Here is a 13619-nt window from a genome sequence, read left to right as displayed (position 1 = left end):
AATAAATGATAAAGTGCACAATTCAGGTAATCAAGGTGAGAGAGAGAGAGAGAGAGAGAGAGAGAGAGAGAGAGAGAGAGAGAGAGAGGTGAACATAGCATCAGGCTTCGTAGGTCCTGTCGTTGGATGTGATGTGTGTTATATCACTAGATCCTCGTCCTCCACAACGCTAACAGGCTACACGCAGTAGCATCATTAGCTTTGGCTGCAGTGAGTGTGTCCTTGGTTGTGTGTCCATGTGTTTCTGTCTGAAGTCATCCGTTCGTGTCTGGCTGTGACGAGGGGGCGCAGAGTTAGCATCAGCTGTGTGCTCGGCCATCGAGTGGTATTTCAGCCTGGATAGCTACGATGATAGCTCAGTTCACAATGACAAATGGCTCATAGCACTTCGGTCTTGTCAAGGGAACCACGTCTTATCATTCATTTTGCAGTATCGCGCTCACCATTCATTCATTTCAACCCGTAACGTTAGCCTAGCTTGCAAGCGCAAACGGCGTGCTTATTGTTTTGCTTCCGGGTGATCTTACGTCCGGCGTTGTGCTCGCGAGGAAAAAACACACCATCAGTTATTAGTTAAGTAGATAACTAACTAGTCCCCATTAGTAACTCTTTCTGTTACAACCATGTGGAGCAGTTAACGTACATTACTATAAACTACCGGACACGCGCACGTGATTGCACGTTCACGCGAAACTCAAAACGGCTCCACTTTGCCCTCTAGCGGCCAAATATATATTACATCCGGGTATTTCAGCACCGCCATAGAGAATGAATGGAGGCTTCGTTTAGTTACTCAAGCAACGAACACGTAACAAAGCCAGTAGAACTAAGATAAATAGAACCCGTACATGTACATTATTGTCTAACGGTTCGGTGTAATGTCTCGCTAGGATGTTCACCTTGCAACGCGTGAGTCCCGGTTTCGCAGCCCGGAAGGCACGAAACTGAGTAATGCAACTCATGAGGTTGCGCAACCTCATGTGTAGCAACTCAGTTGAGTTTGGGACGGAGCTCTGTTCTGTCCAAACTACCGTGTAGACGGAGGTTGGGCGATTTTTGTTTAAAATGTCCAAAAAATAAATATTTTCTTCTGACAACATTACTTTAAAATAAAAGCTGCAATACACTAGTTTTTTTACTTCATTATTGAATTTGGCTTATAATGCAATTAATCGCAGAAAAATCTGTTAATTTTTTTCAACTTTGCCCAGTCCTAATCATATATATATATATATATATATATATATATATATATATATATATATATATATATATATATGTATATGTATATATATGTATATATATATATATGTATATATATATATATATATATATGTATATATATGTATATATATATATATATATATATATATATATATATATATGTATATATATATATATATATATGTATATATATATATATATATATATGTATATATATATATATATATATATATATGTATATATATATATATATATATATATATATATATATATATATATATATATATATATATATATATATATATATATATGTATATATATATATATATATATATATATATATATATATATATATATATGTATATATATATATATATATATATATATATATATATATATATATATATATATATATATATGTATATATATATATATATATATATATATATATATATATATATATATATATATATGTATATATATATATATATATATATATATATATGTATATATATATATATATATATATATATGTATATATATATATATATATATATATATATGTATATATATATATATGTATATATATATATATATATATGTATATATATATATATATATATGTATATATATATATATATATATGTATATATATATATATATATATATGTATATATATATGTATATATATGTATATATATATATATATATATATATATATATAGTTGTTAGTTTCTTACCTGGAGCTCCCCATGGGTCATCATCCACTTTGGCTGTATCTCCAAATGTATCAGAATTATCAACAGGTGAGAAGGAGCTTGTCCCGTCCCCCCACGGGTCTCCGCCTTTCGTTTCCTCAGTCTCAGGTGGCGCCCCCCAGGGATCTGACCCGTCAGTGGGTGAAGAGCTAGCAGGGGCTCCCCACGCATCTGCACCGCCTTCAGGCGAGCTCACTGGAGGGGCGTTGAAGGGATCGGAGGCATCCTCTTTTGGTGGACTGGATGGAACTGTGAATGGGTCCTCTTTAGGGGGTGTGGTTGGTGCAGCAAAATGGTCCTCTTTTGTGGGTTTGGGTGGAGCAGAGAAAGGATCCTCTTTGGGCGGTGTTGTTGTAGCAGTGAAGCGGTCATCTTTAGATGACGCCGGTGCTGCAAACGGGTCTTTTTTAGGGGGTGTTGATGCTGGTGCAGTAAAAGGATCATCTGGGCTATTAAATGAATCATCTTTTCGGGCATTAAAAGGATCATCCTTGGGTGCGTTGAAGGGGTCATCTTTTGGGTTGTTGAAGGGGTCATCTTTCTTGGCGTTGAAGGGGTCATCTTTCGGGGCGTTGAAGGGGTCATCTTTCGGGGCGTTAAAGGGATCATCTTTTGGGGCGTTGAAGGGATCATCTTTGGGGGTGTTGAAGGGATCATCTTTTGGGGCGTTGAAGGGATCATCTTTCGGGGCGTTGAAGGGATCATCTTTCGGGGCGTTGAAGGGATCATCTTTCGGGGCGTTGAAGGGATCATCTTTCGGGGCGTTGAAGGGATCATCTTTCGGGGCGGTGAAGGGATCATCTTTCGGGGCGTTGAAGGGATCATCTTTCGGGGCGTTGAAGGGATCATCTTTCGGGGCGTTGAAGGGATCATCTTTCGGGGCGTTGAAGGGATCATCTTTTGGGGCTTTGAATGGATCATTTTTGGGGGCTTTGAAGGGATCTGGCTTATCTTTTGGAGTGGCAAATGGATCTTCCTTGTCTTTGGGTGCATTGAACGGGTCTTCTTTTGATGCAGTAAATGGATGTTCTCCATTCTTTGGAGCAGCAAATGAATCTTCATCAGTTTTTGCAGCTGAAAATGGATCCTCGTCCATTTTAGCTGGAGCCCCCCAAGGATCACCGCTGGCTGCTCTATCAGCTGCGCCAGGCTTTGCGGGTGTGCCCCATGTGGCTTCTTTAGGTTCTTTTGGAGCTACCCATGCATCTGGTTTCCCCTCCTCCTCTTCCTGTCCCTCCTCCTCCTTTGCTTTCGCCCCTCCCCAAGCACCTCCTTTATCGTCATTGCCTTTGCCAGCATCCTCCCATTTCAGTTCGTCGTCACTCATCTTGGCCTAGGATATTACAATTAGAGATGTAAACACAAGCACTTAAAAATGGCGTCATGAGAGGTGTAACTCAACCTGTCCTGTTGACACATGAGATCGAACTGATTTGGTCAAGCCGAGTAATCGATTGCTATTGGGAACCAGTCTGTAATCTCATTTCAAAGGATTCATCTGTGAATGACATTTTGCCTTCAAAAACTGTATTATGGAAAATTGGGTTCGTTGAGAAGATGTTGCTATGACTATGGTTACTTTTGAGGCTATGGTCCTGGTTGGTATGGTCCCTGCACTCGACTGCATTATATTGTAGTGGTGTCGCTTTTGTGTCCGCTTGCTGTAGATGAGCTCTGTACTTTTTACACTTACCCTCCTCTCCATGTCTTTCTTATCAGCTTCCTGCTTTAGACGCTCCTCTTTGCGGGCAGCGAAGGAAGCGGTCAAGTCGGCCACTGACGGTATGTTGTCTAAGGATGGAAGCCCTGCGGCCCCGACAACGTAGCAGGGCTTGTAGTTGGGATCCTTGATGGCGTCAGCAGATGAGGCTTGTTAGAAGGAATGTAAATAAGATGTTAATAAGACACAGACAAATGAAGTGAATTATACTACAACGGTTCAAATAATTGGCTTTTACAAGTGATAGTTCAGGACAGAAGGACCCACCAGCAGAGCCTTTTGAAGTCTTCTCTCTGGTCTTGACGGCAAAGTCTCTCTCCTCCTTTAGTTTATCATCGTCCTCCATGAGAACAAGGACAACTTTAGCCTTCTCTCTCACATTTCCACCCTGGGACAGAGATGCTTAAATTAGACTTTGATTAACTGACCATTTGAGCATCTAAGCCTTAAAAACAAAAATGTCAAATGTTACAAGTTGTATACGCCTGAAAGTGTCAAGCACTGTCTTCTGACAAAGGTTTAATTAAAATGTGTGAGACACCAGACGTTTTATTCTTTAATTGTGAACTTGGCCTAGAGGTTAAAAGGAGTATGATGATATAGATATTACAGTGCCAATAACAGATCATTTTAATGTTATAGCATTAAACCTTAAGTATATACTGAAAGTATCACCTGATCCTTGCCATCCTTTTCTATAAAGCGATACTCTGTGAGGGCTTTGACGATGTAGATGTTGTCTTTCATTTGCAGAAGCACGCGATCGTCACCGGTCTTTAACAGGTACTCCAACAGCGTCAAGGACTATGAAAAAAAAAGTATAACAATGTTTTTACATGAAATAAAGATGTATATATATCACTGAAACCAAAATAAACTGTCAATCTGTATAGTTTCACAGCTTTTAATAATTCTCGAATTTAATAAAGACAAAACCACAAAAGTAAAACAAATCTGTGTATAAACAATACACAAAAAGCCTCAAAACATACAATGCTTCTTGTTCTGCCCCACAGTTTCTTGTGTTGCATTCAAGATGCCAAGTGGTGCAGAGAGTAAATGCATCTTCGTTTATCCCTCCTCTCTTGCCATAGTTTGTTCTGATTCACATGAGAAGACATGCTGCAGCTATTTGTCTTACTTACTGTCTGGTAGCCTTTAAAGACCTAAGTCTTTAAGTATGTCCGTATGTGCATGTAAATATCTTTTCCGATATATTCTCTGTCTATTTACCGTTTCAGTTATGTTGTTTAGATGCTAATCGCGATTAGCATTTTTGTATTGACGTGCATTTTGCATCGATATGCTGACAACGTTAATATTAGCTTATACGCTAACTAGTCAAGAGAGTCTTATGTTACTGAATACTTACCTTTTTCAGCATAATGGCTGTATGTTTATTCAGAGCGTAATATTCTTCTGTATGTATGTGGAACGTTTGTAAGCTAATTTCATTATCTGTTTCTACAGTTTTACAAAAACCAAGATTCAAGTAAAATCCCTAAAGGCCACCCTGGATTCCTGGGTTTTTATTTCCTGGATGTACTGTTAGCTATCTGCTAAGCCAACCTACAGTAGCAAGGGCAGAATACGTGTCGTGGACACTGGTGCAACTGATGTGCCAATCAGACAACTTGCAAAGTCACAATGGTCTGTCATGTTACCGAGTTGGTGATACCAGTAACTTAATAGCAGATGTGGTGGTGCAGTTTACACCTTTACGAAAGATTAGATTAATTAATCATGTCAATGTGAAGGGACCCAGAATGTTTTCACTAAATGGAAACATTTCAGAAGAGCTACAACAGTAAATACAAAACCTACTATGCTTGTAAATATTGCAATGTTAAGAGTTTAAAAAGTTAGGGTATCACTCTGCAGTGATGTGATCAAACAATTATTTTAACATTTAAGTCTAAATCAAAAGGGATCCATGTATAAAATGTTCAGTTATAAGAAAATATTCAGACTATGATTAGTCTTCAGTATGTCATAGGTTGTGAATGCAACTATATAAAACATGTTAGTAAACATATATTCTGAATATTAATTGCTTATTATCTGAGACTCGATTCTCAAGCTTCAGATAGCGTATCAAATTACCCCATTTAACATATTTACATTTTGTCTTATGCCTGTTTTTATATACCGTTTTGACGGTTTCAATAGCCTTTTCAAATAAGGGCTGTATTTGTATTTTGAAAATGTCCACTTTCAATGAACAGGCTAAAATCTTAAAATCGACATATCATGCACTTAAACACTATTTGAACAGTCGTGTTACAAAAATACACTTATTTTGCATCATCGTTGATACCTTGTGGATGTGTCTCCAGTTCTTGTCGTCTTTCAGGCGCTTCCAGAGCATTGTCATGATCTCATGGCAGGCCACCACATTGTAGGTCAGATCGGAGAGGTCGGCCATCTGAGTGCTGGAGGGGCCCCATGGGTCATTAGACGTTGCCTCTCTCACCTGCAAAAGAAGCGAAGCAAGAAATATAAGGTTGTGGTCATGAGATGCCAGCTTGGGACAAAGAGGCTCACAGTCTCCATAGAAATCATGATTACAATTTAGCAAGTCATCCTTGCCATCACCTCAAATATTTCCGAGAACAAAAATGATCTGTTCTGGCAGGTTATTACGGATCATGTTTCATCAGATCAGCATTATGACAAAAAGGATATCTCCAGATTTCCTTAATTCCTACAATCTGAAGGTTAAGATATAAGAGAATGGCTCATTGGGATTTAGGAGAACTGTCAGAGTTTACTACAGTAAAACATTTGAATGTTTGGCTTGTTTTATTGATCTCACATTTATAGCTTTCAACTGATCTCATCCATTGTGGGTGCATCCTCTCAAACTCATGTTGTACAGTTAATAGGTGTTCATGCCAAAGAAGTGTATGGACATGACACATATGTGTTGACTAACAGTGTCATCTTGTAGGTGTGCTAGTGGCCTACGGACTTAAGGTGCATTTCATCCCCATCTCTCTTTCCATGGCTACAACCAACTATCTGATTAAAGCAAAAATAATCAAAAATGCATCTTGAACTAAGACTTAACGAATCCAAATAGAATGCATTTTATTTCCTGATTGAGGGCACATTTATCTGACATTGTGAGGATACTGAGGTTCACTTAGTTCTTCACTAGCTACATTGGTTTCTTTTACCTTGACCTCAGCCTCAGAGTAGTTCTGAACCAGGTTCTTCAGCTGTCGGCGGAGCATAGAAGACGTCATGGTGTCTAAAGGGGAGAGGGGGGAGTGAGGGAGGCAAGGCAATCACTGAACAATGAGAAGAAAGATCCCATACACATGTTCATAATCCAAATTAAAAACACAAACCATCATACCTTTTGGTAAAGCCTGTGCTGTCAAAATATATTTACGACGTTGCTTCAGTGCTGGCTCAGTGAGCGTACATCCTGCTGCTCTATCTTCCCCCTGACTGCATTGACTTGTCTCCAGATGTTTAGAAACCAGATCCTACAGCTGCAGAGAGGAACCAGACAACATGTACAACAATTATATAGAGAACAAAAAGAGCTGAGGCATTGGGTTGGTAGTGAGTCACTATAGCAAGCTTACATTTATGAATACATGGCTGCACATCTAGCCTAAAGGCGTGCCTGCCGACACCTTCTAGTTATACGTGACAGCTCGTGTTAGTTTGTCACAATCACTGCGACAAACCACAGATCCTCAGCTAGCTTAGCTATCTGGCGAAGCTAAAACCTAGAGTTGTCAGCCAGCAGTGTGAGAAAACACGAGCCTAAAACCCTTCACGCATAGTGCACTTGGATGATCAGCCTGATTTCCATGCAAACTGTAAGTCGTCGTGTTAGCAAGTATCTGTAAAGATATGTTTTCAGGACCTCGGAGAGCGACTGAAGACGGCCAGCAAGCCGTAAATATGGCGAACGTAGTGATCAATGCAGCTTAGATATCAGACTTTGGCGAGCAGATTAAAGGGCAATATTTCAAGAAGCAGTCGCTGTTGTCGGATTAAAAGAAAACACCCGCTCTCGGTACTTCATTTCGTGTATTAAATGTGCGTATTTGCGGCAAAAATAACAGACTAACCCCTGAGTAGATCTGCAGGATCCTTCGAGGAGAACGACACGTCGACGACTTCCGGTTCCGCCGCTTTCAGCACCACCTGCAAGTCAACGCCCCCTCACGATCTTTTTAATTATTTATTTTTTAAATTATCAATGTAAAAATACATCTCTGTCGACCAGTTTTGCGTTTTGATGTGATGGAACTGAAAAATAAAATTAGAAAAAAATATTTTTGTCTCCCGAGTATCGTACCGTAAAAATGCATATTTTGGTAGGTTTGCTTTAACTGAGGACGCAGACACACACGCGCGCGCACACACAAACACATAGAAACAGACACGCGTACACACACGCACACACACACTTACACACGCCCCCCCCCCCCCCCTCCCATCCCTCTCCCTCTCTCTCAGGAAAGAAGTGAATAAATGAGTCACAACCACTACTCCCACTACATCAATAACAGTTGATTCAAGATGGCGGCCGAGGGCGAGTACGAGTCGATCCTGTGCGTGAAACCCGATGTCAACGTTTATCGCATCCCGCCGCGCGCTTCAAATCGCGCGTACAGGTAAATAAATGACTTCGGGGGTCGTCGACGGTGGTTTCAAAATCCGGTAGTTTTGTCTTGGCCCCGATACGAGCGTTTCACTTTCACTGAGGAGCATGCACACAGGGAGGGGATGGAGATGTGGGGGCTTTGTGTTTGTTTTACAAAGAGTGAAGACACAATGAGGTTTTTCTAGTTGCAAATATATAGCTATATGTGTAGATATTTTAGGCTTGGAACCAATGGCTAGTTCTCTGGGTCGCTTTGTTGTGCAGAGACGGTCGCGCTGTCACAGATGTGACGGGGTTGTTTGTCATCATGCCGGGAGGAGGAGGAGGAGGAGGAGGAGGAGGAGGAGGAGGAGGGGGTGCCAGGACAGCCCCGCTCCTGTGTGACCACTCGGGTGTCCTTTACACAGGGACACCCATTGAGACCAAAACAACAACAAACAAACAAACCTTTTCATGGTTTTCCGTGTGTATATATTTTTTTATAGATTCAAACTTCATGTCTAATCCGTGATGCGCATTTGCAGACTGCTATAACTGTGCATGGAGAGATTATAATCTATACCAATCTATCCTGATATAATCTTATAGATCAATATGTTCTCCAAAAACATTATATGATAAAGAGAGTGGTAATTAAAGAGAGGTTAACATGTATGAATGTATATTCACCTTTTTATATTCATATATACAACAGCCCATAATAAACAACTCCATATATATATATATATATATATATATATATATATATATATATATATATATATATATATATATATATATATATTCTGAAGATACACAAGATGATGAAAGAGATGAAAGGTTAAGAAAAATAACTAAAACAAGTAAAATACTGGATACTTTCATTCCTCTATACCTCTAAAAGTATTTTGAATCGAAGTAAAATCCATAACCTGGTATGTGGCATCACATAGTTACACTTTTCAGGAAGGTATTGATACATGAATGAAAGTCCTCTCTACATAATTATACTTTACGTATTCATACTATTGCTGAAAGTGTAACTTTGATATGTTGTGTGTCATTCACAGCGATACAAATTGAAGATTTTATTTTTTAAAGATTTTTTTTCATAAAACCTGAATCTAGATTTTATTGGTTAAAGTTTTTTATGGTTTCCATATTAAAAAAATACATTATTTTTGAGAATGAGTCTCTGATATTGATAATCCCAATCAATTGTATTGTTAATAAATTCCACAAACATCTGTTTGTCTACAGGGCAGCTGACTGGAAGCTGGATTCTCCAGACTGGTCCGGTCGAATGAGGATCACAGCCAAGGGCCCAGTGGCCTTCATTAAACTGGAGGACAAGGTCTCAGGTGAGACTTCATTGTGTGTTTAGTCAAAAAATGTAATTCTCTCTCCTGACCACCAGGCGGCGACTCCTCTGGTTGTATAGAAGTCTATATAAATGACTCTACTGCTCTCTTGATGTATTCCCTCAGTAAACATGAGTTTATGTCTCAATCTCTAGTTTCAAGTCTTCTTGAAACTAGAGATTCTACATTATGGTCATTTAGAGTCAAACAGACCATAAAGCGGGGGAGGCTTCAGGGGCGGGGCTACAAGGTGATTGACAGGTCTCTACCACAGCGTTGTTCATGATTTCGTTTTACAACTATCACTTTCACTGTCTGTTTTCCCTTCATTGAAGTTAATTGCAACATTTTTAGTCGCCTGCAAAATATCATATTCAGCGTTCGGTTGTATTTAGCTCAAAACGTCCACAAACCAAAAGGTGACGTCACGGGCACTACGTCTTTACACACAGAAAATGATTGACAGGTACATCAATCCTCGGCATTCCAAACGCAGTAACTTATGTTCATCTGTTGCAAATAAAACGACAAAATGGCGACGGCCCTAATCCAAGAATCTCCCGTCGTCCCTCCCCTCGTGTCCTGCAGGTGAACTGTTCGCCCAGGCGCCCATCAATGAGTACCCCGGCACCGCCATGGAGACGGTCAGCGACTCCAGCCGGTACTTCGTCCTGCGGATACAGGATGACAACGGTGAGGACGGGCACGTCATGACAAATGGATCAGTTTGCTGGACTCTGTCGTTCATGTCCGTTTACTGGGAACGCAATCTCTCGTCCCGCAGGTCGCAGCGCTTTTATAGGAGTCGGCTTCGTGGACCGAGGGGACGCTTTTGACTTCAATGTGTCTCTGCAGGACCATTTCAAGTAAGCAGTCACCTGGGTTTGTGTCGCACTTTTTGAACTTTGTTTGGTTGCAAGACTGATAATTAGACTCGCAGCTTTTCAAAGTACTGCCCACATCTTCCATTTCCTTTTGTCCCAAAACCCTCTGTGCCGCGTAAGCAGTTCACGGCATAACAAGTCGCTTGTCTTGTAGTTTTTCCCCTGGAAACTGCTGAGCTGCGTTGTCTCATTTGTGTATTTGTATATCTCTGCAGATGGGTGAAACAGGAGAGTGAATTCAGTAAAAAAGCCCAGCTCGGAGAAACAGGACCTAAACTGGACTTGGGCTTCAAAGAGGGACAGACCATCACACTCAACATCGGGGTGAGAGCCTCTGAATGTTCGGCTCCTTACTACAGTTTATAAACACCTTGAATGAAATGCCACTGCGGTAAGTGTAGAAGCTAACGGTGGTGTTAGTTCGTGGTTTTAGAGTTAAATGAGCCTGAAAGTCTAAATTAATCAGAAGTGACACGTTCGTTTAATTTAAACATTCCAAATAAAAAATAAAAAATACTTTGTGCTGGCTGTAAGACAAAAACTGGAGCTGTCAAAGCGTGGGTATCATTGGTCGCTCAAAAGGCATTTGGTTTTGTAGCAGTATAACAAAAACACAGGATAAAACACAAAGAAATAGAAAGTGTTAAAAGTAGGGCTGGGCAAGTTAACGCGTTAATTTTGCGTTAATCTGGCATTAATCTGGCAATCCTTTAACAGCGTTAACTATTTGATTATGCGTTAACTGCATGTTTTTTTGGTTTTTTTTTGCAGTGGGAGGGGCTTATCACTTTAAATCTCTCCAGACGGCGTAGTTCAGACATGGCGTCTTAAGGCTCTTCCATACCTGTCTGTGTGAGGTCAATTAAACATGAAAAATAAATAAATAAGATAAACGCCATGAACGCATTACGACAGCACTGCTTTTACTTTGAAGGCGCGCGCTTCCGTAGCTTCACCGACTGACGTGAAAGTTATTGTTCTGTAGCTTCTGTTCTCAACGAGCAGCGGGGCAGCAAAGAGCAGCTTCCCAGCAGTAAAAGCAGCAGTTTACCTGCAGGTTCCTCGTCCAGATTGAAAGTTAATCGCGCATACGCAAAGCTCCTGACCTCGGGGTCTGATCCATGCAGAGCACTTTAAAGCAGCATCACTTCTGGATCTTTACTCTTCTCTCAAAGAGGAGAACTTTCCTCACGTCACAAGATGTTCAGGTCATTTGTTCAAGACAACACAGACTGGACTTTTCTCACTCAGGAAGAAAAACTGGGCTAAAAACATGAAAAGCACTTATTGCTTTTGTATAAAGTGAATCAATTGCTGGTCTTTAACATCTTTAAGGTAAGCAGCAGACTGAACATGGACCAAAGAAGGAGTGGTTTGTCCCTCACAGGGACCCTTTTGCTGTGTTCACACCGAACGCGTCAAAAGAATTCTCGACGTGCGCGTCAAGAAATAGTGTGTTCACACCAAAAGCAACAAGACTAATCGCGGCGCCACGAAGGGGGCGTGGCTTACCTCAGTTGCTTCTCTCCTTGAAAAGAGCCATCTTTTCCGTTATAGACTATAGATGAAGTAACCACTAGGTCTGCTTTAAGCTTGTTGTGGAAGTCACTAAAACGTCAGAACATCACCTCCATGGTGTCTGGGTTCACAATAGTATCTGTAGTCCCACAACAGCCTGAATGAAGCCGCTATCAGCTCCTTCCGGGTGACCGGCAGCAGTTTGATTCAGCACCGGCAGGACGGCGGTGACGAGCGGACCATCTCAACGCTGATTGGCTGACGCAACTATGACTCACACGTTTTTGCTGGCTGAGTTGGGAAATTTCAATTCGTGCGTCGACCCGAGTTCGCCCCGCGACCAACGGGCTGTTCGTGCTGCTTCTACGCGTCTGACGCGCTGCCTGCGTGAAGATACGCGTCTACGCAGCTCCGACGCGGCTGTACATTGACTTTACATGAAATCTCGACGCGCGTTGAAATCTTGACGCGTGCGGTGTGAACACAGCATGACTACTTGCTGTTGCTCCAGAGTGCTGTTATATTGTTCTGATAATATTACTTTAAAATAAAACCTGCAATACACTAGTTTTGACTTCATTATGGAATTTGGTGCATAATGCGATTAATCGCAGAAAAATCATGCGATTAATCAGTTAATTTTTTTTCAACTTTGCCCGGCTCTAGTTAAAAGTGATGACGCTAAAAGACAGTCATGCTCATGAAACATCGCATAGACTTGATTTTTCTTTTCTCTGCCTCTAGCAAGGTAAAAAGAGGGATAAGCCCCGCCCACAGAGCTCAGGTGGGTTTGGACTCCTCCCACCCCCACCTGGAGGCAAGATGGCCACGCCTCCTCTGTCCGGCTCATCCAATCACAACATAGTCCCCCAGACAGCGGGCATGGTGACGGGTAGGTTGGCGTCTTGGCAGTGACGTGTGTTTGACGTGTTCAGGCTGCAGAAACAGGAAGTGAAATGTCAGTCAGTTTCTAATGAGGTGTTTACAATGGTGTTATGTCTCCCTGCATCTGTCAGGCTGCCTTCTGGATCTGGACAGTAGTAACTCAAACACAGTGGTCCAGTCAAACGTTAGTTTGGATCTTTGGGGAGACTTCTCTGCTCCTGCAAGGTAATTTGTTGTGATGTTGTTAAGTAACTCAAGGAAAACTTGTTTTTCGTTGATAAGACTTTTGTCTTAAAGGTGTTGGATGGGGGTCGAGGTCTGGACTTATCATATTTGTCCGCACCAAATATTTTTTTTTTTAAACTATAGCAAAATAATGCAAATGAAAAGAAATTTGTAAATTACTGTAAAGGCCTCACTAAACAATCGTAACGTCTTATTCATCGAGTCACTTTTTCAAAAGCTCAATTTTTATTTTGTTCTCATTGGTGGCACCTTTAGCGATGAGCAGTAACTACACACACACACACACACACACACACACACACACACACACACACACACACACTTGTTTACAGACTAATATTACTTTAACACAACTCAAATGCATTAAAACAAGGAAGATCTGACTCGTGTTGCTGTCATTAAATGAGTGTCAAT

The 13619-nt window shown here is 40.7% G+C and overlaps 2 protein-coding genes across 2 annotated transcripts; one reads left to right on the top strand and one right to left on the bottom strand.

The window, feature by feature from the left end:
- Positions 1 to 1964: 1964 nt before the first annotated feature.
- LOC137799884 (epsin-1-like) lies at positions 1965 to 7868 on the bottom strand (the record flags this gene model as incomplete). Its single annotated transcript, XM_068596737.1, has 8 exons — positions 7794 to 7868; positions 7064 to 7202; positions 6882 to 6955; positions 6020 to 6175; positions 4378 to 4506; positions 3970 to 4090; positions 3676 to 3851; positions 1965 to 3315 (listed from the first exon to the last, which is right to left on the bottom strand). Coding segments are annotated over exons 3-8 (2002 nt in total), but the record flags the coding sequence as incomplete, so codon positions are not given.
- A 345-nt stretch (positions 7869 to 8213) lies between these two features.
- LOC137799885 (adaptin ear-binding coat-associated protein 1-like) lies at positions 8214 to 13188 on the top strand. Its single transcript, XM_068596738.1, has 7 exons — positions 8214 to 8342; positions 9572 to 9672; positions 10261 to 10365; positions 10457 to 10538; positions 10772 to 10880; positions 12819 to 12966; positions 13091 to 13188. Exons 1-7 carry the CDS (start codon positions 8248 to 8250, stop codon positions 13186 to 13188), a joined length of 738 nt encoding a protein of 245 aa, XP_068452839.1. The 5' UTR covers positions 8214 to 8247.
- Positions 13189 to 13619: the final 431 nt, after the last annotated feature.

Source organism: Clinocottus analis, unplaced genomic scaffold, assembly GCF_023055335.1.
Source record: "Clinocottus analis isolate CAN_PGR_092001 unplaced genomic scaffold, fCliAna1.0.p SCAF_391, whole genome shotgun sequence".
Taxonomy (NCBI): domain Eukaryota; kingdom Metazoa; phylum Chordata; class Actinopteri; order Perciformes; family Cottidae; genus Clinocottus; species Clinocottus analis.
This window is presented reverse-complemented; position numbering and strand designations above follow the sequence as displayed.